Source organism: Lissotriton vulgaris, chromosome 5 (genome assembly GCF_964263255.1).
Source record: "Lissotriton vulgaris chromosome 5, aLisVul1.2, whole genome shotgun sequence".
Lineage (NCBI taxonomy): Eukaryota > Metazoa > Chordata > Amphibia > Caudata > Salamandridae > Lissotriton > Lissotriton vulgaris.
The window spans coordinates 95,746,371-95,772,117 of record NC_141693.1 but is presented as its reverse complement, the minus strand read 5'-3'; the positions used below and the strand labels follow the sequence as shown (position 1 = coordinate 95,772,117).

The 25,747-nt window shown below is 42.1% G+C and overlaps 1 protein-coding gene across 1 annotated transcript in view; it reads left to right on the top strand.

Moving 5' to 3' along the window:
- Positions 1 to 25,747, top strand: part of LOC147710286 (carboxyl-terminal PDZ ligand of neuronal nitric oxide synthase protein-like) — a 270,013-nt gene that overhangs the window by 146,294 nt on the left and 97,972 nt on the right. The window contains exons 3-6 of the mRNA XM_086920962.1: positions 3,892 to 3,984; positions 7,709 to 7,767; positions 19,133 to 19,241; positions 21,278 to 21,419. Of these exons, the coding sequence (XP_086777088.1) occupies positions 3,892 to 3,984; positions 7,709 to 7,767; positions 19,133 to 19,241; positions 21,278 to 21,419 (403 nt within the window). The remainder of the gene's footprint in view (positions 1 to 3,891; positions 3,985 to 7,708; positions 7,768 to 19,132; positions 19,242 to 21,277; positions 21,420 to 25,747) is intronic.

Genomic DNA, 25,747 nt, shown 5'->3' with positions numbered 1-25,747 from the left:
TAAGCTATGGGTACATATTGGTTCGCAGTGGCAGTAAAGATAGTAAGTAAAACATTATTACTAGCACACCATTACAAGATGGCGACTGCAGTAGATACTATATCTAGACATTCCAAGATGGCGCTTACAGCAAACGCCGGAGTTCAGCGAGGACACTTGCCGCTGCACGACGGGTGAGTGATTCTGTGCTCAGCGCCCGCTTTCTGATTTTGGCTTAAAATAATGAGATAATCGCTCATGAAACCAGTACCTAATGGTTTCCTTCGTGTTTTTAGGTGGGGACTTAACTGATGTTCCGCCTGCTATGACAACCCTCGGTAAGATATATACGCGGGGGTGTAGGTTGTGAGAGTATCTGTAAACGATACTTAGAACTCCATCACTGACAACTGTTTTTGCTTTTTATTTACCGTTTCCCCAAAGGTCCTTTAATACTTGAAGTTGATTAGCTCAACAGACATATTGAATTATACGGATTAGCCTGGGGACTGGGCGGTTATTTTGCATGATATAGGTGAGCACAAACGCGCAGTTTGCAATTGATATAATTTCTAAGTCATTTTTACGTGTATAGTGAATATGTACGTTTCTAATTTCTAGCGCCCCAGCATTAAGAGATTTACATTGCTGGAACCGGTGAGTGTAGTCCTTACGCTAATTTTGAGTTTACAATATGTGATTTGCAGATTTTCTTATGTTTGTTCTGTTATATGGATATTTATTACAGAACGATTGTGACAGAGACGATAAGGTATTTCTTGTGGAGTGATCACCACGAGACATTGGGTGAGTCACTAGTTTGTACCGCAATGTGGTTTCACACAGGCAGACCTAAGACGAGGCCATCACTGGTTAATTTGCATAAATGAGATTAAGGTTAGAATGATTGAGTTCCCTTCAGTGGATATACTATTTAAACTTGTGGAGTAACTCTCAATATGTAGAGCTTTGCTAGGAACATAGGGAGAAGTATAACAAGTATAGAGGATATTGTAGTGATGTCTGTCTCTTATATTATTCAGACATTCGCAATTCTGCTGGATAGAAGAACGGAAGTTGTGAGAGAATTATATATCTATAATTTGAAGGTGAATATGAGACCTCAATCTCTCTTGTGTTATTGGCTTTAGGGTACGCACCTTTTTGTTGGTGATCTTTTATGGTGTAATTCTTCTTTCCTATCTTTTTCCGACCTTGAGCCCACACATCTTTTGCACGAAATAGTTTCGGTGGTGATGGGGACTATACCTATATTTCCCGAAAGCTATTAATATGAATGATTTTAATACAGGGCTTCTGTATATTGTGTTTTCAGCCCTGAGGAAGTCTATGTGTGAAATGCACACACGACGAAACACGTGTTAGAAGAACGGAAGTTGTGAGAGAATTATATATCTATAATTTGAAGCCCTGAGGAAGGCATCTTGACCTGAATTGATGTACTGAAGATTATGCATTGGATTCTGATCAATATTGGAACATTTGGAATTAAAATCTGAAGGACAATCCAAGGACTTTTTCTTTACTTAATTTTTTGTGGTTTGCAGACTAATTCAAGCATCAGGATATCTGGACTTATATATTAATAATTGTGTGCTCAGGGGCAATTGGCACTGTTATAACGGGTTTGTCTTTGTGCCAAAAAATTTAGTTATTTGGCTCTACCACTTCTCCACAGAAATGGTGCCAAGAAGAGACTCTTTATGAACGTGACCAGGACAATGCACTACACCGTCTTTGCCAATAAACATGCCTTCAAATGTTGAAGGGGATCATTGGAAGGAGACCCCAGACTCTAGAGTGGCCATTTCTAAACCCCAGGCTACAAAGTGCAGGACTTTACTTAAGACCAGGAACTGCTCCTTCAGTGGGCAATAGGCGGGTCGATGCTCATATCAACTACATAGAGTTTCTAGGCGGATGATTCTGCTGAGATGGTCCCATGTTTTTCAGGCTCTTCATCAAAACAAACCATATAGGAAAGATAGCAAAAATGTTTACATTGAGTTTAGGAGGCAAAATTCAAGCGATCTCACCATCGCCCATGGAGACTTTCTGATGAACTGTTTCAGACGTACATGTTAATCTCCCTCTCTGTTGTTGTCTCTCTTTCTGAATATCTTCATTCAGAATAACTTGTGTTAGATCATTCAGCCCCAGGGGTTGTTTCACTTTGTCTGGACAAACATGCCTTGATTACATAGGCTTGGTAAGTCTGTTACACATGTTGACTATTTGACTGTAAGTGCATTTGGAAGCTGTTCAAGATCGAGGAATGTGTTTTAGATTATCTATGAACTTTCCTTCCAATGGGTTTTTGGTATAAAGTGTTAGGAATTTGACTTTAGTCAGATGATATATTCTTACATTTACTTAACCCACATTTACGCTCCCTCCAAATTTGTGTGTCTGTAGACTGGCAGCACAACAGCTGCACGTGACCTTTATGTCTAGCCATGTTTGGTGCCAAGAGCATAAGTTTGCTCTAGGAAAAGGATGGGCGCTCCATGTTAAAGCGCCAAGGTGTCAATAACATCCCTCGTAAATGAGAACACAAATATGAAAACACTTTCCCCATTGCACTGAGCCAGGGAAAAAGCATAAGTTTATAAAATAATATTAGTATTTATGCATTTAATGAAGGTCTCAGCTTGATTCAAAGATGGTCCTGAGAGCTATACCGTCCGGCCCTTAGGGAGCCCTCCCACAACCTACTCCCCCACCACTTAGGATACTGCTACTTGTAAAGGCCATTATTACTCCCAGTCAACTCCCCATATTCACACTAGATTTACATTTAAACCTTCAAGTCCCAAACTAAGAAACTTTGCAATCGAAAATCCGAAATATTGCAAATTCTCCTTAAAACGTAATTCTGCGGAGATACGCCCTCATTGGGGCACAGAGTAGCACTTTTCTTCTTGGCCCAGGTATTAATTTAAAGCGGCGCCTCCTGATCTGCAGCTATTCTGATTCAATGCGCCTCATCTCCAGCAGAGCCCACTGGACGTGCAACCATTAAAGTCAAAGGAGGTCTTTAAATTCACAGTGATTAACTAATGACATAAACTAGTTATGATAGTTGAACAGCACTGTTTTTGTAGGGGAGCAGTAATTTTCTATCTTTACAGGAGGATTATTTGTAAAGAGGGAATATATTTCCTTTTGAATGAACTGGTATTGTTTATTTCTCACAGCTTGCACTTCATGAAAGAAAGATACATTTTTGCATCAATGGCACATCTCCTTATGACACCTTGTAATTGATTAAATAGCCAAAGAGATACACAGAAAGTGATTGTTCATTCTGAGGCTCTAGTTAGTGCCAGCACATCAGAGCCCATTGTGTATTTATTGGCCTCTGCCAATTCCAGAGAGAAGCCAATCATATGCAAACCTCTCTTGGCCACTCCTCACAACGTAATAGAGCTACCCGAACTGCTAGCCAGGTGTCTCCTGGGAGGGGGCACAAACTTCCCCAGACGCGTTCTGCCCGATTTGCACCATAGCTATTACAATTCAAAAATTGGTTCTGCTGGTGATACCAAGCAGATTACGGAGCAATCGGCCCCTATACTTCACCGACATTATCTAAGATTCAGATTCATTTTGTTAATATAGAAATTTAAATATACACAGCAGCCATTTCAAACATATTATGAAATAACATTTGGATAAGAAACCTATCTGATTATGTTTATGGGTAATGTCTGTCAAGGCAGTTAAACAACTGCATGTTGTTTCTTTCTGTGGTTTAAACTTTTCTGTCTTCAGTTGACCATACTAGGCAGTACTGAATTGGTCTATTATTGCAATTTTCTCCTGAGAAGCTGGACAGCATAGAATTATTTTCTTGCATTTACTAAACTAAAATCTTTTTCTTTTTTTCAGTACGAATTTAAAGCCAAGAATATCAAGAAAAAGAAAGTGAGCATCATTGTGTCTGTGGAAGGTGTGAAAGTTGTCTTAAGGAAGAAACAAAAGGTACACCTGTTTTCCATATTCTTGACCTGGAGTTTTGGACTCAGTTTGATCAGTTTCTAATTCATGCAATGCCAGGAAGCTAGCTCACTCGGAGTTTGCACATGTTGGGAGAAAAAAGGTCATTTTCATTCTTTCAATACACCAATGAGTTCCCACATATTTATTGGGCTTCTTTTATTCGTAGCGATAATGGTAAGCGCGCTATCCTTAGAAATAGACAATCATTTTCCCCAACCGCGCTGTTTGCAACAGTTGATTATATGCACAACGTTAAAAAGACTGATTTATTTTGGGGCACATTCATATTCCTGGATTCATAAGAAACCCATTGGTAGCTTTTATTCTGTTAGAGTTGGGCATGCAGTGAGTTGGGCATGCAGTGTTTTTGTAGGTATAATACCGGTTATGCACTTCACACACCTTTCTGTAGTCCCAAACTCGTTTAGCCTTCTTGCGCTCTTTCACAATCCTTCCTTTCTCTTGTCTGCTTCCTCCTCTGTTCTCTCATTTCCCCCACCCAACTCTAGCGCACTGCATTTTACTGACACTTTTCTAAGTCTGTCTCCCTTTCTGTTACTTCTATTTCCCTTTTGTCTCCAGCGTTCCCTGCATGATCATCCGTTCCACGTACCCTTCCGTCCTGCCGCTGCTCCCTCCCATTGCATGGGGCTCTCCCCACTATGGGCAGGTTCTTGTACCACTCTACTCTGGTGGTACCTGAGCTCACTGAAGCTTCCTGGCCATACCACTAGTTGTAGGGTTTCTTCTCCGACAGCAGTCAGAGTGAACATAACTCATGCCTCCGCCATGCACAGTGTTGTCATCCATGATGTCATGAACGATGATATGAATGATCTTATAGAACATATCTTGAGTGATGTAATATGTGCGGTCTTAAGCAATGCATGGAAACAGCGCAACTTATAGTTGCTTCATTTAACTAAAAGTAATACATTTCAGGGATTGTTTTTGTTGTTGAAAAGGTGACATTTAAATAGACATGTTAATCTAACTACAACATCACTTAAACCTTCGTGTTATCATTTTTTTTAATGTAACGTAAGATACCATACCTACCTACAATATTACTTTGGTTGATTTTTCAAGGAAATTTCTCAGATTTCTAGTTTTTGTGAATGAAAAGTTTTTTCTTACATACGTAACTTTACCCACTCCCGCCCCACTTGACCTTCAGCTATGTGCACTGCACCGTGAGGGTTGGCTGCAGGGCCTGGCCTGCATCCCGGCACTGCACCCAGTCCTGCATGAGCAGCCTCCCCACATTGCACAGTCTTTAACTGCGTGCAGTGTGGGGTTGGCTGCAAGGGCAAAATGTGGCCAGGTCCTGCACCCAACTCCACACTGTGCAAAGCCTTTGGCCATATGCGGCACAGTCCCTGTGTCGAACCCCAGCAAGTGGCCACCCCCCACAGCTCACGGCCTTTGACTGTGTGAAGCATGGATTAGCCACGAGAGCCAACTCACCTCAGACACTAATGCCCCCTTTTTATAAAAAAACAAATCTTTTTATATTCCACAGGACTCTCATAGGGGCCAGGGCAGGATTTACAGGAGAAAGGGAATCCCACTAAAATCTGACAACCCCTAAAAATGTTTTGTAAAAAGTTTTCATCAGGAGGTCATGGTACACCTACACAGTGTTGTCATCAGTAATGTCATTTCCGATGTTGCAGTCATGTCAATGATGTCTTAGAATGTGTCATAGGTGATGTAATATGAGAAGTAATTAGCATTGCATGGTGAGGGGACGAGTCATAGTTACTTTAGGACACAAGTTATAGTTACTTGAGAGAACTCTAACTGGTGAATTTCAGTGGGTTTGCTCATTAAAATGGTATATTTTAACTGACATTTTCACTTATCTGACATCCCTTTAATATGTGTTTTTTTGAGTGACTTTCTAAGGTTTTTTAAATGTAATGTAAGATGCCCATCACTGTGCGTTGCGTGGAGTTGGGCACAGGAGACTGTTCTTTTTCTTTCAATACTGCAGCACTCCCCGGCATAAAAAAAAGATTTGTTGTGCCCCTGCCTCTTCTAGCAGCACCAGGACGAAAATATGTAATTTAAAAAAAACAGTGGGGCCAATAATTTTATTATGAAGTGGATGCCCCCGTGCCCTCATGTGGCAACCCCAACATGCCCAAATGTTGGAAGCCATGGGGAACCCCGGGCCGCCGTGACCCACTGTTGGCTCCCTAACTAGCGCCTATTCTGGGTGATGCAGTGAGCCAGCAATTTATTGTGTTAAACTGGGTGCCCAGTTGCCTGCCTACCTGGGGCACCCACAACATATCCAAATGTTGAGTGCAGCAGCGCCTTCCGGCTCTCCAGCCAACCCGTATCCCTGGTGAGGCGGGAGCTGGCTTTATTACTTCTATTTTCTGTGCTCCTGTGTAGGTGGGAGTAGTTATGTTCCCTTCCCATGAGACTGCAGGCAGGGAATAAAGATATATGAGGAGATGTATACACATGGACACTGCATTAATATTCATGCCTTATGGTATCGGTTCCCTGGGGCATCTAAGAGTCTGAGGGAGTGCCTCCCTTAAAATCAAAATCGACCCTGGGATTGGGACCCTGGATCCTTCTTAAAGCTTGGGGAGGAGTGGGGCATATGCAGCCCTCCCCTAAATATGTATAAGCCCATCTGAACCCAGAAGGCCTGGGGATGGGGGGCTCCACATCTCCCCTCCCAATAAATAAAAAACTCCAGACCCTGGCCCAACCGAGGGGCTTATTTTTAAAAAGCAAAGTAGGCTATTCTTTTGTAAGCAGGACCGCTGGATCTGCTGTCCCTTAAACAAAAAAAAATGGCGGCCTAAGTGGACCCCCTCATACTCAAAACCTAAGGGGGCTGGATTTCCCTACCTTGCCCACCTATATTGCTTTTTTACATTTTTTTCAGTACATTTGAATGAGTCTCTAAGTATTAAAGATGTGGCTGCTGCCACATCTTTGTTGATATGGTGGCAACCAATCAGATCTTATCTTTTAAATTTGTTAGTGACTCTTCTGTGTCATGAAATATAACATTTTCCACATCTTTATTTCTCAAACTGCTGAGCGAATTAACAGAAAGTCCCAAAAAGCCTGCTTTCTGGGCCAACATCAATCAGCCTGCTAAATTTGGTGCAATTGCGATGAGACGTTTTTGAAGTATAGGTTTTCAATTTTCCTATGGAAAATTGTAGAAAACGCTTTTTGGGATTAGTCTTTTTCTTAGCCCCAGCTTGATGGATCATCTCACTTTCCAGGAAAGAGCTGAGGTGGATGAATGTGTTCTAACTATAACTACCCAGTGGTGACTGCCACTGAGTTATACATATCTATTTCTATCTATCGAGCGAGCTATATATCTAATATATATATATATATATATATATATATATATATATATATATATATATATATATATATAGCTCGCTCGATAGATTGGCTATTCTGGTTGTTAAATGTATTATTAAAAATATTAAACAAGCTTTAGACATCATCATGGAATGCAATTTTGTCAGTATATTAGGCTAATATAGAATTGTTCATTTTTTAAAGTATAATACTTAAAATAATGTGTCTCCCTTGGCCAAGTTTAACATGTTTGACTTTTGTTGAAGTTTATTTTATAATGCAGACAACAGATATGGGGTATCGGGGCGATATGAAATTCAGAGGCAATTACTTTTTTGTTTCATTCTGTTTACAGAGGAAGGAATGGACCTGGGATGAGAGCAAGATGTTGGTGATGCATGACCCTGTGTACAGGTGGGTGTTCTCAGTCTTTCCCTTGTTTCAGTGGGCAGTTTCAGTTCAGTCTATCCACAATACGTAAGCATCCTTATCAATTCAAAATGTTAATTTCTGTAAATGTATTTAACTTTATGACAATTGTGGAAGATCCGTCATGTGAGTCACTCTAGGTGCCCATTGGAAAAAGCATAAATAGAAGTTGTACCCATTCGTGTCTTTGTCCTCGATGACATTGGGCATTATGTCCTGCATTTCAATGTCCTCGCTTCAGTTGTATTGCTATTTTTGGTTTACATTGGAGGACTTCTGTACAATGTCTTAATACTGGGTATGTAAGTCTCGCTAATGCTTTGAAGGCCTGTTTCTCTATATTTCAATTGTATTCATATAATGTTTACTACTCCTGATGAGGTGTTGAAGCGCTTTTCAGTGAGCAGCCTCTACTCCTGAATCCAAAATTGGTTAGTGGTGGATTAGTATAGGGAAATATACGTTGGTATTTCGAGCAGTGGACATGTGAGTCTGTTAGTTGGATTTAATAGGATAAAGGAGCGAAAGGTCTAGAAAGTGTTATTTGGGAGATCATAGTAGTAGTATGACATTTGGGATCAATCAAAGGAGGGATATAGAGATGGAAGAGTCTAGAAAGAATTAATTTGGGAGATCATAGTAGTAAAAGGATGTTTGCGATGATTCAAAGGCCGAATATTGGAAAGTAGAGTGTAGAAGGGGGTGTTAGGGAAATTATAGTAGTACATGTTTGGGATGACCCAAAGTGAAATAGAGGATATATTGAGAGGTATATAATGAGATATAGAATAGTGCATTGGGGAGAGGTATTTCTACAGTGAGAGTAAAGTAAAAAAAAAAGATACATAACTACATAGAAAGGTATACATGTATATGGAAAATAATAAAGGGATATAAAGCTGTATTATATAAAGTCCCATAGTGCATATATGGATAAATAGTTGGAAACACAGACTTTGAAGTGTTGCTGTCCATAAAGCTAATTTATTTGTGTATTTGTATTACTATTTCTTTTTTTTTGGGGGGGGGGGGGGATTTTATGTATTTTTTGTCTAGTATAATTTATTTTTATTGTATATTTTCCTCAATATTTAAATAGTGAAGCGCTTAAAGATAATATTATGATTATATTTACACAGTGATGGATAAAACAAAATTGGAGACCCAAAATCATATAATCAAATAACTTTTATGTAGTGACCTAAATACATGTTGGGCATAAACAAAAACTATATATATATATATATATATATATATATGTCCCGACGTTGTCCGGGTATGCATTGCTGCCACCAGTAGTATATTGTTTTGTAGGATTTCGTTTTGATAGCATTTGTAATCTGTGAAACGCTCCGATTCACAGTGCACTGCTGATGCACTTAAGAGTGCGCGTTCAGTAGTGTGTGCACCCGAGCTTCCCTACTTTATTTTTCCTTGCAATATTATATAGCGCCAACTCGACACCATGGCATGAGCACAATTTGCATTACAGAAGAAGAACACATTCATTTGTGGTAGGCACGGGGAGACAAATCGATTTGCCTGGAATCACAGAATGTTGAGCTGATGCCGAAATTCGAACGTAGCTCTAAAGTTCGCAAATCTAGAACTTGTGGCGGGAGGTGTGTCTAAAAGTGTATGTCGGTGCTGGCCATCAATGAGAGAGACCTGTGCATTTTTCAAATCGGTGGTGAAATAATATGAGTATGTTGCTGGAGATGTGGGCCGCTGTGCCTCCAATGTACTTACCGGGGGAGGGTAAACACCCATTATTCCGCAACTTTCTTTCCGCATACCATCACTCCGCATACTTTCATTACGAAAGTACCATGACTCCGCAATGCCATTATAATGCATGGCATTACATTTTATCTGCTTTTACCAGGCATACATTTACAACGAAATTCGTTGTAAATGCATGAATGGTAAAAGCATGTTTTTTTTTGTTAATGCTTGGATAAGGTAAGTATGGATATAGGAGTATATTTTTTGGGGTACTGAGGTATATGTTTTGGAGTGTTTGGGTATTTAAAGGGTTCAGATATAGTTTTGGGTTATGGGGTACAGGGATAGTTTTAGTGTTTAGGGATAGGTATGGGTTTTGGGGTACAGGGGTATTTTTAGGGTTCAGTGCTAGACTTTGGTTTTGGGATATATGGGTATTTTTTGGGTTTAGGAGTAGGTTTGGGTTTTGGGGTACAGGGGTATTTTAAGGGTTCAGGACTAGGTTTGGGTTTTGGGGTACAGTGGTATTTTTAGGGTTCAGGGCTAGGTTTGGGTTTTGGGGTACAGGAGTATTTTAGGGTTCAGGGCTAGGTTCGGGTTTTGGGGGTACAGGGATATTTTAGGATTATAGGGTAGGTTTGGGTTTTGGGGTAGAGAGGTATTTTTAGGGTTCACGGCTAGGTTTGGGTTTTGGGGTACAGGGGTATTTTTAGGGTTAGGGGTAGCTTTGGGTGTTGGGGTACAGGGGTATTTATAGGGTTCAGGGCTAGGTTTGGGTTTTGGGGTACAGGTGTATTTTTAGGGTTTAGGGATAGGTTTGGGTTTTGGGGTACAGGGTATATTTATAGGGTTAAGATGGGTTAGTGTTTAAGGGTGTTGGGGCATTTTAAGGAGTAAGGGTGGGTTATGATTATGGGGTGCAGGGGTATTTAAAGTGAGCAGGGTGGAATTAGTTTTTAGGGTGTAAAGGGGAGCGCGGGGCAACCACACCCGAGCTGGAATGTATAGAACCTGGCAAGGAAAAAACAATGAAATATTGGGCACAACGCTCGCTTTCTTTTTCCGTAATCCCGCTCCCCGCACACACCAACATTCTCAGCACAGGCCCACAGCACACGATATGAGACATGGCATGAAGGGCGGAACGTACCACACGCCCCCAGCGTTTGTCACGCCCCCAGCACACGCCCCCAGCACAACGCAGACACACCCACAAGGGACTACTTTGCTGGCACGGTTCTTTTACCTTTTAAATGTATATGGTGGGCGTCTGCATATCCTATGTCCTTCTGCTGCAACTTCCCTTTCCAACGCTGTATTGGGTGTTGTGATTGGTGCTGTGGTTCCTGAGATTACCCGCTTCAAAGGTTTGGGCTCTCTTTATTATATTAGTATGGATATATATTTATATATATATATATTTTTTATTTTTATTTTTTTTTAACCATAAGTAATGCATACATTTGTTAAGCAGACCGATAAGAATATCAATATATTTTTAAAACATAAGTAGTACATTTGGCATGGATTTAGGCTGATGCATAGCACAGAATCTGTACTTCTTGCCGTTACAGAACAACTCCGTAGCACCTTAGATTTAAATTAAATTTAATTTAAAGCCATTTGTAAAGCGCCTGGTTACTCAAGAACAGAGTGTCCCTGCTGAAAACTGCATTGACGCTAAAGGAAGGAGCCCAGAGGGCCAACTCAAGGGGATAGGAAGGAAAGGGCTTAAGTGCGTGGGAATAGGAAAGTTTTAAGTTTTCCCCGAAACCTGGTTTCAGAGGGCTCCATACGGATCTAAAGTGGGAGTTCGTTCCAGCACTTAGAAGCCAGAAATCTAAACGAGCCGCCGCCCATCCTGGCTCTGGTGACTTTGGGGATTTTGAACAACATTGCTCCAGAGGATCTTAAATTTCTGGTGGGGCGGTGTGATGTAAGAAGGCCTTTTAGATACTCTGGCCCCGTGCCTTGAGCGATGCGATGGGCAAAGCATAATGCTTTGAATTTAATTCGCTCCTCAATGGGGAGCCAGTGGAGTTTAGACAGGGCAGCTTTCCCTGAGGCTCTGCGAGGAAGCTTGAGCACAAGACGTGCCGCGGCATTCTGGACACACTGGACACACTGGAGTTGAAGTCCCTTTTTGCTGAAGCCTAGCAACAGGACGTTCCCATAGTCCAAATGGGGGTTACTAGGGCATGAACAATGGTCTTCCTGGAGTCCATAGGGAGGAGGTCTAGTACCTTTCGGAGAACCTTCAATACACTGAAGCATCTGGCCGAGATTTTACTGACATGAGGCAAGTATGAGAGATTAGAGTCGAGCGTTATGCCCAAGTTGCGTACCGAGACCGCAGGACAAGGCAGTCTACCTAATTCCGCAGGCCACCACATGTGGGACCATGCGGAAGAAGATTTTCCTACCACCAATAGCTCGGTTTTATCGCCATTAAGGCGAAGGCAGTTCTTATTCATCCACGCTGCCACAGAGGAGAGACAGTGGGAAAAATTAGTGGCATCCTCTCTGTGGTCAGGTGTGAGCTTAAACATCAGCTGGGTGTCATCAGCGTAGCTGACAATGCCCACCCCGTAAGTCTCCACTATGCGAGCCAGAGGTTCCATGTAGATATTAAATAAAGTAGGGCCCTGAGGAACCCCATGGCTCGCCTTCCTAAGGGAAGACTTAAAGGGGGGACAGTGCATCTGAAAGTTCCTGTTAACCAAGAAGGACTCCATCCATGCAAGTGCATGCCCTGTTACTCCCATGTCAGATAGCCGAGACAGCAGCGTTGAGTGCAGCACGGTGTCGAAGGCTGCACTCAGATCTAAAAGTACCAACGCTGCTGTCTCTCCATCATCCACTATATGCCTCAAACTTTCGGTGGAGAAAAGCAGGGCGGACTCAGTGGAGTGCCTTGCTCTGAAACCAGATTGTGTAGGGTGCAGGAGAGAGTGTTCTTTTAGATAGCTCATAAGCTGTCTATTAACTACCTTTTCCACAAGTTTAGCGCAAAAGGGGAGGAGGGAGATAGAACGAAGGTTTTGAAATTCGGTGATATGAATGTTGGCCTTCTTTTTAAGGGGGATTACTTGAGCAGTTTTCCAAGCATCCAAGACCTGGCATTCTTGAAAGGAGAGTGACACCATAAGGCTGATGTAGTCGATTAATGTGGTCTCCATGACTCCCTTACATCTAGTCGGTGGACACACATCGCTCGGAGAGCCCGCTTGTATGCTATTTGCGATGCTCAGTAGCTCTTGTTTCTCAGGAGTATTAAAACACGTGAGACCGGAAGTCCCCGTGTTGCTGGTCTTAGCTATTACGAGTTTACTCGTACTGGCATCATCCACTGTAAAAGTGGCATAGATATTATCTATCTTATTTACGAAGAAGTCAGCCATAGAGTCACATAGTTGTTTCGAGTGAGTGTCTTGAGCTTCCAACCTCATTGGGATTGTAAGTTCCTTATAGATGGAAAAGAGTTCTTTTGTGGGGTTGTCTGCTGAGTCAATTCTGCTTTTAAGATGGCAACTTTTTTCAAATCTCACTAGTTTATGGTATTTATTTAATTCACACTTATATAAGAGTTTGTCCTCAGGTTTGTAAGATTTCCTCCAGCTCCGTTCTAGCGTTTTGCATCTTGCTCTGGCCAGATGAGGCAGATATGCAGTTCTGATTATGCTCGGCTTAAGCTCCACATTTGATATGGTGTCCCATAAAATCCTGCTCCAGTACCTCCAGGATATTAGCATTGCCGGATCTGCACTGTCTTGGTTAGCCTCCTTCCATTCAGAGTGATATTTCCAGGTTATCTCTTGGATGTTATGACCCATCCGTCAAATCATCATTCAGACAGCTGTTTTATCTCAGTTAGATTATTGCAATATTCTGTACTTGGGAGTCAAAAAGTCAATCAGTGGTTTGAAGACTCCAGTGGGCTCAGAATGTCATGGGTCGTCTGTTGTTTGTCCACCCTAAGCGTGGAAGGGTATACTCAGATGTGAGTCCCTTGCTCATTGCACCATCAGGATTCAAGCAAGCCGGGCCGAAGACGGCTGAAATGCCAGAAACCGGTCCCCGGTAGCTTGTTTCCTTCCCAGTGTAAGAATTGGCTTTTGTAGTTTGGTTTGCCCTGTTCCCATCATGCACTGGGACAGGAACAGACTAATTTGCATACAGCCAGGTTCTGAAACTGGGATGGTGCAGTGAGCTAAAAAACGGTGTTGGATCTAGCCCTGATCTCTTGACTGGGTGAGAGTATTCTGTTTAATTCAGAGACTCTGTCCCTCACCACCCCTTGTTGTAAATATTTTTGTCCACCCTAAGCGTGGAAGGGTATACTCAGATGTGAGTCCCTTGCTCATTGCACCATCAGGATTCAAGCAAGCCGGGCCGAAGACGGCTGAAATGCCAGAAACCGGTCCCCGGTAGCTTGTTTCCTTCCCAGTGTAAGAATTGGCTTTTGTAGTTTGGTTTGCCCTGTTCCCATCATGCACTGGGACAGGAACAGACTAATTTGCATACAGCCAGGTTCTGAAACTGGGATGGTGCAGTGAGCTAAAAAACGGTGTTGGATCTAGCCCTGATCTCTTGACTGGGTGAGAGTATTCTGTTTAATTCAGAGACTCTGTCCCTCACCACCCCTTGTTGTAAATATTTTTGTCCACCCTAAGCGTGGAAGGGTATACTCAGATGTGAGTCCCTTGCTCATTGCACCATCAGGATTCAAGCAAGCCGGGCCGAAGACGGCTGAAATGCCAGAAACCGGTCCCCGGTAGCTTGTTTCCTTCCCAGTGTAAGAATTGGCTTTTGTAGTTTGGTTTGCCCTGTTCCCATCATGCACTGGGACAGGAACAGACTAATTTGCATACAGCCAGGTTCTGAAACTGGGATGGTGCAGTGAGCTAAAAAACGGTGTTGGATCTAGCCCTGATCTCTTGACTGGGTGAGAGTATTCTGTTTAATTCAGAGACTCTGTCCCTCACCACCCCTTGTTGTAAATATTTTTGTCCACCCTAAGCGTGGAAGGGTATACTCAGATGTGAGTCCCTTGCTCATTGCACCATCAGGATTCAAGCAAGCCGGGCCGAAGACGGCTGAAATGCCAGAAACCGGTCCCCGGTAGCTTGTTTCCTTCCCAGTGTAAGAATTGGCTTTTGTAGTTTGGTTTGCCCTGTTCCCATCATGCACTGGGACAGGAACAGACTAATTTGCATACAGCCAGGTTCTGAAACTGGGATGGTGCAGTGAGCTAAAAAACGGTGTTGGATCTAGCCCTGATCTCTTGACTGGGTGAGAGTATTCTGTTTAATTCAGAGACTCTGTCCCTCACCACCCCTTGTTGTAAATATTTTTGTCCACCCTAAGCGTGGAAGGGTATACTCAGATGTGAGTCCCTTGCTCATTGCACCATCAGGATTCAAGCAAGCCGGGCCGAAGACGGCTGAAATGCCAGAAACCGGTCCCCGGTAGCTTGTTTCCTTCCCAGTGTAAGAATTGGCTTTTGTAGTTTGGTTTGCCCTGTTCCCATCATGCACTGGGACAGGAACAGACTAATTTGCATACAGCCAGGTTCTGAAACTGGGATGGTGCAGTGAGCTAAAAAACGGTGTTGGATCTAGCCCTGATCTCTTGACTGGGTGAGAGTATTCTGTTTAATTCAGAGACTCTGTCCCTCACCACCCCTTGTTGTAAATATTTTTGTCCACCCTAAGCGTGGAAGGGTATACTCAGATGTGAGTCCCTTGCTCATTGCACCATCAGGATTCAAGCAAGCCGGGCCGAAGACGGCTGAAATGCCAGAAACCGGTCCCCGGTAGCTTGTTTCCTTCCCAGTGTAAGAATTGGCTTTTGTAGTTTGGTTTGCCCTGTTCCCATCATGCACTGGGACAGGAACAGACTAATTTGCATACAGCCAGGTTCTGAAACTGGGATGGTGCAGTGAGCTAAAAAACGGTGTTGGATCTAGCCCTGATCTCTTGACTGGGTGAGAGTATTCTGTTTAATTCAGAGACTCTGTCCCTCACCACCCCTTGTTGTAAATAATTCTGTACTTGGGAGTCAAAAAGTCAATCAGTGGTTTGAAGACTCCAGTGGGCTCAGAATGTCATGGGTCGTCTGTTGTTTCTTTTCCAAAATGGCTCAGGTCTCCTTCGTAAACTGCATTGGCTCCCTTTGGAGAAGCGTGTGCACTTAAAGACCCTGTCTACCGCTCATAAGATCTCACCTTTCCAGGGCGGCCCCCATTTTATCTAACCTGCCTCGTCCTTCTTGCCCCCTAATCTCAGCTGACCTTAACCTGGCCACTGTCCCTCGTGTCAAGAGAGTAAGAGTTGGAGACCGCTCGTTTTGTGCAAAAGCCCTATCTCTCGTGAATATATCTTTATTATTTTCCATATACATTGTTTGTAGTTATGTATCTATTTATTTTTTAGTTCACTCTCACTGTGGAAATAACTTGCATCTGGGTAATCCAGAGCCACTTGCCATTCAGGAAGACTCTAAAGACCTGGCTTTCCTCCTTTTAGGATTGTTTTCTTTTGGGTTTCCTCTATTCCTGACATTGCTGCAGTTGATTTTTACTTCTGGACTAGCGCTGGGTAGCCCCATCTCTGAGGCAGCTATGCGGTTTATACATTTTATAACATAACATATATTTGTGCAAAGAGATGCACATATCAAAATACATACATATAATCAAATTATACATGTTTACATACACAGGCATATGCTGTACATTTGTGTTTGGAATATGGTGGTCATGTAGGTAAGAGCCAGCTGTTGAGTAGTTTTCTGAAGATAAAATAGTTATCAGTGGATCTTATGTTTGGGGGTAATTAATTCCATAGTTTGGCTGCTTGAACAGAGAAAGATGTGCCACCTATTTTTTTTAGGTCGAGCTTAGGCTGCGCGAATGCACTGTCTGCAAGACCTGTTGTTATCTCCTCTTTTGACTTTTGGAATGCCCTTGAATTGCCATTCATTCGTTGTTGTGCCATTTAGAAATACAGCTTTTTATTGCTGCATTCGGTCTGATTCTCCCACCTTTGCGTGCTTGGATCACGCCCAGGTCATTTCACTCATTGCTTGCTTGCGTAGGCCATCCCAATAAGTCAGCTGTTGCTCCTGGTCACCCCGATCTGCCTTTTTATTTTGTAGGCTTATCAACATTGTTTTAGGCTTTCGGGCCTTTTCACAGAGCAATGGTCTGTTCGGCACCTTCAAAATGGCAATTTCTGTCCGAAAGCTGTTGAGCTATGCTAATAGCGATAACTCAAAAATATGTGAGACCTATTGCATTTCTAATGCTTGTTCTTGTATGCTGGGGTTTTGAGGCAAGGTGCCAATCTGGAGCAGAGGTTCCTTTGTTGTATGCATTGTATGATTTTATTCCTGATGAAAAGTGGTCCTGTTCCATGTATTGCTTTGTGGTTGATGTAAGAAGGTTGAAGGTGGATTTTCTGGTAATCAGTAACCAATGTAGGCCATCAAGGCAGGGGAGATGTGGGTTTGTGGCTTTACATGTAGGAGAAGTCTCTAAGCAAAGGTCTGAATTTGTTTTAGTCTTTTCATAGTCAACAAAAATGATCCGTGGAAGAGGCCATTGGCATGATCGAGTTTAGACCACACAAGAGAGATAGTAGCGTGTACTTTGTGTGGAAATCCTAGGCGGGGTAAGATGTGACTCAGAGTTTTCATAGTAATGGAGCTGGATCTTGCTAACTTATCCACTTGCAAAAAGGACATCTGATGGACATAATGCAGAACAATGTCATACATTCACCCCAGTACAGAGATCGGGGCCTAAATCCATCGTTTTTTTGCTCACCATGCCATTCCAGTTTGGACCCAGCCATATGCAAATCAGTCTTGACCCTGTGCCCAATGGGAACAGTCCAGTCCTAACTGCCAGGCCAGGTCCCTCCCTGGACTGGAATCAAATATCTTAGGACCTGTTGCGGGCCTTCAGCCCTCATCTCAGTCCATCACCACCCCCTTTTGTACCGCTTTTGGCCGCCATAAGTGTGACAGGGTATGCTCAGACGTGAGTCCCTTGCTCACTTTGCCACTGGATTCAAGCAAGCCGGGCTGAAGACGGCTGGAATGCCAGAAACCGGTCCTCGGAAGCTAGTTTCCGGTCCAGGGAAGACATGGCTTGGCAGTTCGGGCTGGACTGTTCCCATGAGGCACAGGGTCAGACTGATTTGCATATAGCCATGTCTGAACTGGGGTGGCAGAGTGGGCTAAAGAACGGTGATGGATTAAACCCAGATCTTTTGACACGGTGTGAGTGTTTGATTGATTCAGATGCGGAGTCCATCACCACCACCCCCTTTTGTACCGCTTCAGCCCTCATCTGCCAGGATAGGGTGACTCCAGTGGCATGGAGAGCACGGGACCCACGTCTGGGCATACAGGGCGTACAGATCAGTTGACTGGGGGTGAGTGCTTGCAATGTTCAACACTCCGTCCAACATCCCCTTTGGTTTTGCTTTGTTCGCCCTAAGTTGGCAGCGTATGCCCAGATGTGGGTCCCTTGCTCACTTTGCCACTGGATTCAAGATAGCCTGGCTGATGACTGCTGATTAGCCCGAAACCGATCACAGGATGCTTGTTTCCGGTCCAGGAAAGACTTGGCTTGGCAGTTCGGGCTGGACTGTTCCCATGAGGCGCAGGGTCAGACTGATTTGCATTTGGCCATGTCTGAACTGGAATGGCGGAGTGAGCTAAAGAATGATGATGGATTAAACCCAGATCAGTGGGGGAGTGCTTGCAATGTTAAACACTCCGCCCATCATCCCCTTTGGTTTAACTTATCCACTCAGGCATTCATCGATAGCTTGGAGTCCATGGTTTTTCCAAGATTTATGGTATTTCCAAGGTTTCTTACTTCGTATATGAAGCCCTTAGTGCATTGGTTTCTCATTTCTTTTGTGCAAAGAATATTTTATGGTACTGAAATTGGATATTTTCGGAGTTTACCATTGGAATTGTCCTCCTTTGAGTATTCACATGTGGATAAACTCGTTTCTCCAAGGAGTCTTGTTTCAATAGTACATTGCTGCACACGTTTAAGTGAGTGCTTTACTGGTTTCCTCAATTAAAATGGAAACACTTGTATATTTGCATACCTTGCCATCCTTTAACACAGGATGTCTCCAATTCCACCCATCTTATGAAGATTTGGTATTTGACTGTGATGCTTTTAGGATCCAGTCCGTTGTATTATAACCACTTCTTTAAGAGAACACATTATCATATGATACAGGCAGCTTGTTGTAAACTTGAACCCAAAGCTGTCTGGAAAAAGCTGGGTCCAGATAGCTAAAATGGGTAAAAGCACAAAACAAATGCTACTCTGAATCTCTGACCTCTGCTATGGTGTGATTGATATGGACTCTTGAAGTTTCATTTGGTTTGCGGAGTCCATTAGATTGGTTAATATTGAATGATACTGAGGCGATGTGGTGAAATCACACACTTTCAATATTGAATTCATATTATGTTACAATCTTTTGGGTCATTATAGTGTTGTGGCCCAAAGACAAATTGAATTATTAACAGTATTGAAATAGTTTTAGCAATTGCATATGCACCTAATTCTTAATATTGTTTCTTTCTGTAGAATTTTTTATGTCTCGCATGATTCGCAAGACCTCAAAATATTTAGCTACATAGCGAGAGATGGGCCGAGCAACACATTTCGATGCAATGTCTTCAAATCCAAGAAAAAGGTAAGTGCCCTGTTATGTACAGTCAAGTTATCCTATGATGTTTCTAAAATCTTTCTTCTCACAGTTTGGACATGTGGTTTTGATAAGCTAGTGTCTTTAAAAGATGGTTTGGGAGATCAATGAAAAGTAATCTCCTTAGTTTTACTATCAAGCTATGCAGTTCTTTTCTTTGATTTTTTTAAATTCCATGTTTATGCTATACAGATGACTATTTGTATTTATTTGGACACTGAAGTAAACTCAAATAGACAAAGTATTGACATACTGCGTCTACATCTGGTATGTTCATCAGGGCAGAGCTTCCACCACATGACAGTATTTTGCAAGGAACATATTCTGGAAGTGAAACTGGTGACATTAAAATTTACCTTTTTGTCCTTGTCCTAGAGCATATTTTATTCAGTAGTAGGGTACGCAGAGTAAAACAGGAATTAATTCCAGTAGTTTAGTTATATGAGCTGATGGGGTGTTGAATTTTACCCTTCCATTGTCTGCAGTAGCATGTCCACTTTCTTGCATTATGCGCTTGTGAGACAGTCTTCAGGGTCACATTTTACTCCATAATGTACGTGGCTCTGATTATAATACATTGCTTTTAAATACAGCGTTTTGGAAGAAAAACAAAATTAAGATGTAGTCTACTACGATGTTTGAACAGAAGAATGATGTTCTTGTTCATTAGTCTTTTTTTTTTACCATGTTCAATGTCTGTTAGCCTCTTAACCTTAATCATACTTTTCCAAATTTCTTAATTCCCAGTTTTTCATATAAATTGATCTGTTAATTTCTTCTGTCTTTGTTAATAGTGAAGTGTAAGTTCAACTTTTTACCATTTGATAAATGAGATTTAAGGAATTCAAATCATATTTACGAATTTCAGTAATGGGGTCCATCCTAAATGTGCACATTTTTAATATTGTCCTAATTATTCTACCAAGAGTATCGCACCAGATTGTCTGATATACCATTTGCTTATCTGATATACCATTTGCTTTTATGCACCGTGGGACCTAGACCTAAGGCTAATGATGTGCTCACCAATACCAACCCCTTTAAAAGTTTACGAAATTTTACCCCAAGTGAGAAGCAATGTACTTGAGTGCAGGATGTTTAAACAGAAAAGACAAAATTTGTTGAGCTGTAAAAAAAGAAAAAAAGTACTTCACAGTGTCGAAAATCAAGGGTTGGAACTTGTTGGTGATCCCAGCTCCACTTTATATACTTATGTTTTGTCACATTGAACTGCTTTGATGACCAGACGTAGCGTTTTGAAAAGGTTTCTAAACCAGATTGAAAACTACATAGCTACATGCGCCTTGAGACCCTTATGGGTTAGTAGTCGCGCATTACAAGCCACTTAATTGATTGACATATACCCCAGCCTTGTTGCTTCATCTTCAAGAAATATTAGACAAAACTATGTACCTGAACTGTGAATAGCCACTAGATGAATACCTCGCTTCTGCAGACCATGACACTTACTGATGTAATGTCCAGTTCAGTGGAAAGTATTGACTTTGTGTCGGAGACTTGTATATCCAGTAAATTTTCAGTTGACGATCATTTAATTAAGTTTCTGGTGTTAAGTTTCCTTCTCCTGTGGTGAATCTACTTAGGGCCATTTGTTGCTCCGTTCAGAGGTCAGCTCCCATAGAGCCATTTTGTAATACATGAAAAATGTTGACTTGTTCATGTTCATATGGTAGTGACCTGTGACAACTGAATTTTGTTGTCATAGAAATTAAACCTTGTGCTGGTGACTGTAGGAGTCACACGCGGTGGAGTATCAAACATTGCATATTATATGTGCATATCATTTTTTTATAAGATTAATAGGACTATTGTTCCCTAGAATGACTTCAAAAATATAAATATTTGGTTGGCAATCCTGTCCTTCCAGTGCATGTTGTTTTCTGAGCCTTATCACAGACACAGCCTTTTCTTTAAGACATTGTTCACTTTTCGCTTTCTGAAATTTTGATAGATAGCAGCAATGAGGTCCATGGTTTTGACCATTAATGCCTTATGTTTTACAGAGCCAGGCCATGAGAATTGTTCGGACGGTAGGGCAGGCCTTTGAGGTGTGTCACAAGATGAGCCTACAGTACGCCCAGCAGAATGCAGATGAGCAAGCGGATGGTGCAAGTGATAAATCTTTGGAGGAGCAGCCATTAAAAGGTGACTTGACCTCTTGGAGAACATGAAGGCTGGATGTTTGGTGAAAAGATTAAGGTTACACTGGAAATGTAATAGTTACAGATGAACAATGACACTTTAGAACTTTTTGAGTACACTGTCAATAGCAGAAATCATTTTACATGAACAGAAAGCCACTCAGTTAATATAATGTTCTTTTAAGTTTCTAATTATGAATCTTTAATTTGCTCTGTATCAATTACCTGTTTCAGTTCATTCTGTCGACAAAATTCATGTGTCTAGGAAAAACTCTGCGAGAGACTCACTTGGAATATCCAACTAGACCAAGTCATTGAAAGAGTGATTGATATGTAGGTTGTGAGCAACACTGTATGATTCTCAAGAAATAACTTAAAATAATAACTTTTTAACTATGACTGAAGTAGAAAAAATCTTGAACATATGATGCAAAAAACAAGATAGTCGCCTGCCAAGTTTGGTATGGCCTATGTGGACTCTATCATTCTGACCTTTTTTGTATTGGATTTCTTTCCGTTTTCCCGGCTTACCAATCTCTAGTATTGCAGAAGCTTTTTGTATCAAACATATTTTCAGGTGATGGAGGCTGTCCTCACCTCTCTAGTGACTTTGCAGTCAGTTGGCACCAGCTACTTTTTAGGTTGTTTGTGTCCTGCATGGCCCACGTCATCTTCTATCCTGCAGCCCTTCTGTAAACAACTTATCGCCTGTTACAGTGACCATACACCTCTCTTTCTCCAAGTCTCTCTCGCTTTAGTTGCAGATAAAAAGGTTCTGTTTTCTGAATGTGAGGAGCTGTAGCTAACCAGCTCCTTTCCACGTCATTGGTGGTGAGCTGGCAACCCATCTCCTCAGTCATTGTACACCCAGAGACCATCCTTATGCCTGCAGACTTACCATTGGCACCTCATGGGTAATTCTGCACGTGCTAAGGTCCATCTCTGCTTGGAGAATGCCATAGTTGCTGACCTCCAATGTTGCTCTCATGAGAACACTTGGTCTAGCTGATGGCTTTTGATTCATAAGCTACACTATTAAATCTCTATTGAAACTTTCTCTATGGCTGTTCTGCTGTCTACCTGTAGAGGCAGTATCCCTCGGATAATCCCCGCTTCTCTGGCTGCCTTCTTATTGCTTGTGAGATTTCCTTGCTTCAGTTGGTGTGTGGTTAGTTCATGATTGCCCGCTGTGGCTCTTTCTTAGCTGCAAGAGTATAAAGAAGGGGATGGTCCTGGACTATGAATTGGTACCAAACTTATATCATTACTCAATAGTGCGATTAGATCTGCATATGTTGATTAAAGCAACACGTGGGAGATATATTTAAGAACTATTGGTTGTATGCACATTAATTGCAATCATAGACAGTACCCAAAATATAGCGAAATCAATTTGTTAAAGAAAACATTGATTATAACAACACTCTGATTTCTCGTTATATCAAAATTCACGTATTTATTTACAGTATCATAAAACAGTTCTAAACGGCGCAAAGGACTGTCAAAGTATAGTCCGTGAAAAAGGGAAAGGGGGTGCTCTTAGTGAGGAAAGGGGAAAGAAGGAGTGTAATATACAATTGTACTATTTACAAAAACCAAAGCGGGACAGCTTCCGCTATCATAACAACCTGTCCACACTAATTGAAAGGGAGAGGAACTTAAACTAGACTGGGTACAGGCATTCAAAATGATAAGCATCGACGTTTTGACCCTAATGCTCTTGGGGTATTTGGAACCTCAGCTGCGGGTCTTCTTCAGGACAAAGTGATGGGATGGGGGCGGAAGGGAGGGGAAGGCTTGGCCGTATTCCAACGGGTGATCTGGGTTGAACACCACTAGTACTGCTCAGGGTGGACCTCCGTCCAAACTTATAGGGGGTTGGTCACCTAGTATCTTCTTGGTTGTTTAATGGTTCAACTTAAAAATCAATCGGATTGATCTTGCATGTAGGGCCCCTAGAAAGTAGCTGGTAGGGAAGTCCTACCGGTGCCCCCACGGGCCTGCCGGTGGATGTAGCAAACAAGATTGCCAATATTGCCTCTGTTGTGTAAAGGAAGGTATTTACATCGATTGTTAATATCGAGTCCTCAAGTAACTTTCGGAAGACTTGGGCAAAAAGTTAATTGCCAGGGCAACGTCCTTCGCCGGTGTCTGTTTAGTATCGAGACCGCGTCCGCGCTAGACCAGCTCTTTACTAGACCCTGTTCAGTGACACTTTTGAGACACTGTCTATTATGATCAGACTGCAGATATTCCTTTATTAACTTTGACTTCTATTTATTGTCTTCAGCCCATTGTGCTGTACTCCACACCGGTATGCACCTGTTACAACGCAATTTTTACTCCGCACTACCACTACAACGCAGGCATTACAACGCATACCGTTACAACGCATTGCGCTGGGGGGCGCTCTAGGATAAGAGGTAAGTTTAATTTACTATCCAACACCTTCCCTAGGGTCCACGGGGACTGGAGTTAGAATAGTAAATTATACTTACCACTATCCAGCACCCCAAAGCGCTATGCGTTGTAGCGGTATGCGTTGTAAATACCGCGTTGTAATGGTATGCGGAGTAAAAGTATGCGTTGTAACGACATACATCCCTCCACACCCATTGCTGGGCTTCTGTGTAGCCTCCTTTTGGAAGTAAATCCAGTGTATTTATTGTATACTTTAACCCTTGATGATAGGAGTATTGGTTTCAGCATTGATCGTTTGGCTGCAGGTTTTGTGCAAATTCTCAATGGTTATGTCCTATGGTTTTGTGTTAGAATTTTTTTTAATGATGCATCTGCTGCTACATTTTGCACCACTGCTAGCTTACGGATCGGTGAGGTGCATATGTTTTTACCTATACCATTTTGAAGCAACAATTATGACATAAGGTCAATATTGGCATCAGAGCACAGGGTGCAGAATAGGTCATAATGAATCAATCGCATGGTAGAATTCAAACACCTGCTGGACTAGGAATTTCAATGTTTTGACGCAGTTCACAACATCTGAGAAGAAGAATGAAAAGAGATATAGGCTATGGGAGCATTCCACTAAAGGTTTGTCACTGTTTATTCCACTCCAGGTACACTAACCAAGCATAAGAAAGACTAAAACAGGAGCTCTAGGTGCAGTATTTTTTTTGAGGGCCTAGGAATGTTCACTCAATCAAATTATTTTTTTAAAGGGTCCCAAATCTCCTCCAAGGTTTGTAACTGATCAATCGGTTAGTGTGTCAGTTGTTCATGTACCTCTGTTGTCGCCATGCGCTCTAGCCATTCCTCTAGGGTGGGTGATGTTGGTTTTGACCGGTTCAGATGAAGGCCATTTTTTTCTGATGTAAGTGCTGTAGCCATTCATTGTTTTGTTGAATGGTTTTTAAATAGTTCTGCTTTTATCAATTCCTTGCCCTCTTTTGCACTGCAGTTACAGACAAATAGGTAACATTTGACCTTCCCACGTTCTGTGCACCCTTTCCAGCCTTGTTGCTTTTGTTCATTTTACCTTTGTATTTTTTATGTGTTCATTGTACCAAGGACCAACACATCATGAGTTGATCTTGCTTGTATGTCATGGCCCTTCTGCCATTGGCATATAGATATTTCAAGGCCGTCGCAAAGATGTGTCAAGCCTCTCTTACATGTGGCCTGCCTAAATGAAGATTCAGTTCTTAAGGAGGAGGAGAGGGCTTTATTTTCCTCCATTCACACTCTTGGAATTAGTCTAGGAGCCTATGCGTGTTTGAGAATAATTTTTTAAATGTACATCTTCTATTACATGTCTTCATCAAAGGCAAATCCTACAGCTATTTTTAAGTGTGTATTGATGGCTCAGCACAGTCTTCCCCAACTATTCAACAGAAAAGCAGTCAGTAGTTGAATGGCCAGAAGGCAGGGCAGGTGGGCAGCCAGAGGAGCAACAGGAATTGGAGGAAATGGACTGGAGATGGAGGTGGTAGAGACTGACCAAGACTTGCAAAGGACCAATGGCAAGGAAGGAATACGTTCTGAAAAAGAAGAAAGATGGGTAAAAGACAAGCCCAATGATTGGAAAGGTATGGAAAAATGTCAGGCTCTGAGGGAAGGTTAGGGATGTTATAAGCAAAGCGCCTCTGTCAGTCTTCTTGTTGGCCGCCTTTCTTCTGGCCTCCATCTTGTTCCTCTCATCTCTCGCTTTCTTTCAGTCCCATTCTGATCAGTGATACTGTAGGAGGCTGGCTTAGTATATGGTGCTCACTTATCTAAGTGTAGCACCCTGCACTAATCCAGACAACCCTTAGGGTGATTTTAGTGGTCTTAGACAACCTTAGAAAGCTAAGTGGTAGCTATGGAGAGCAG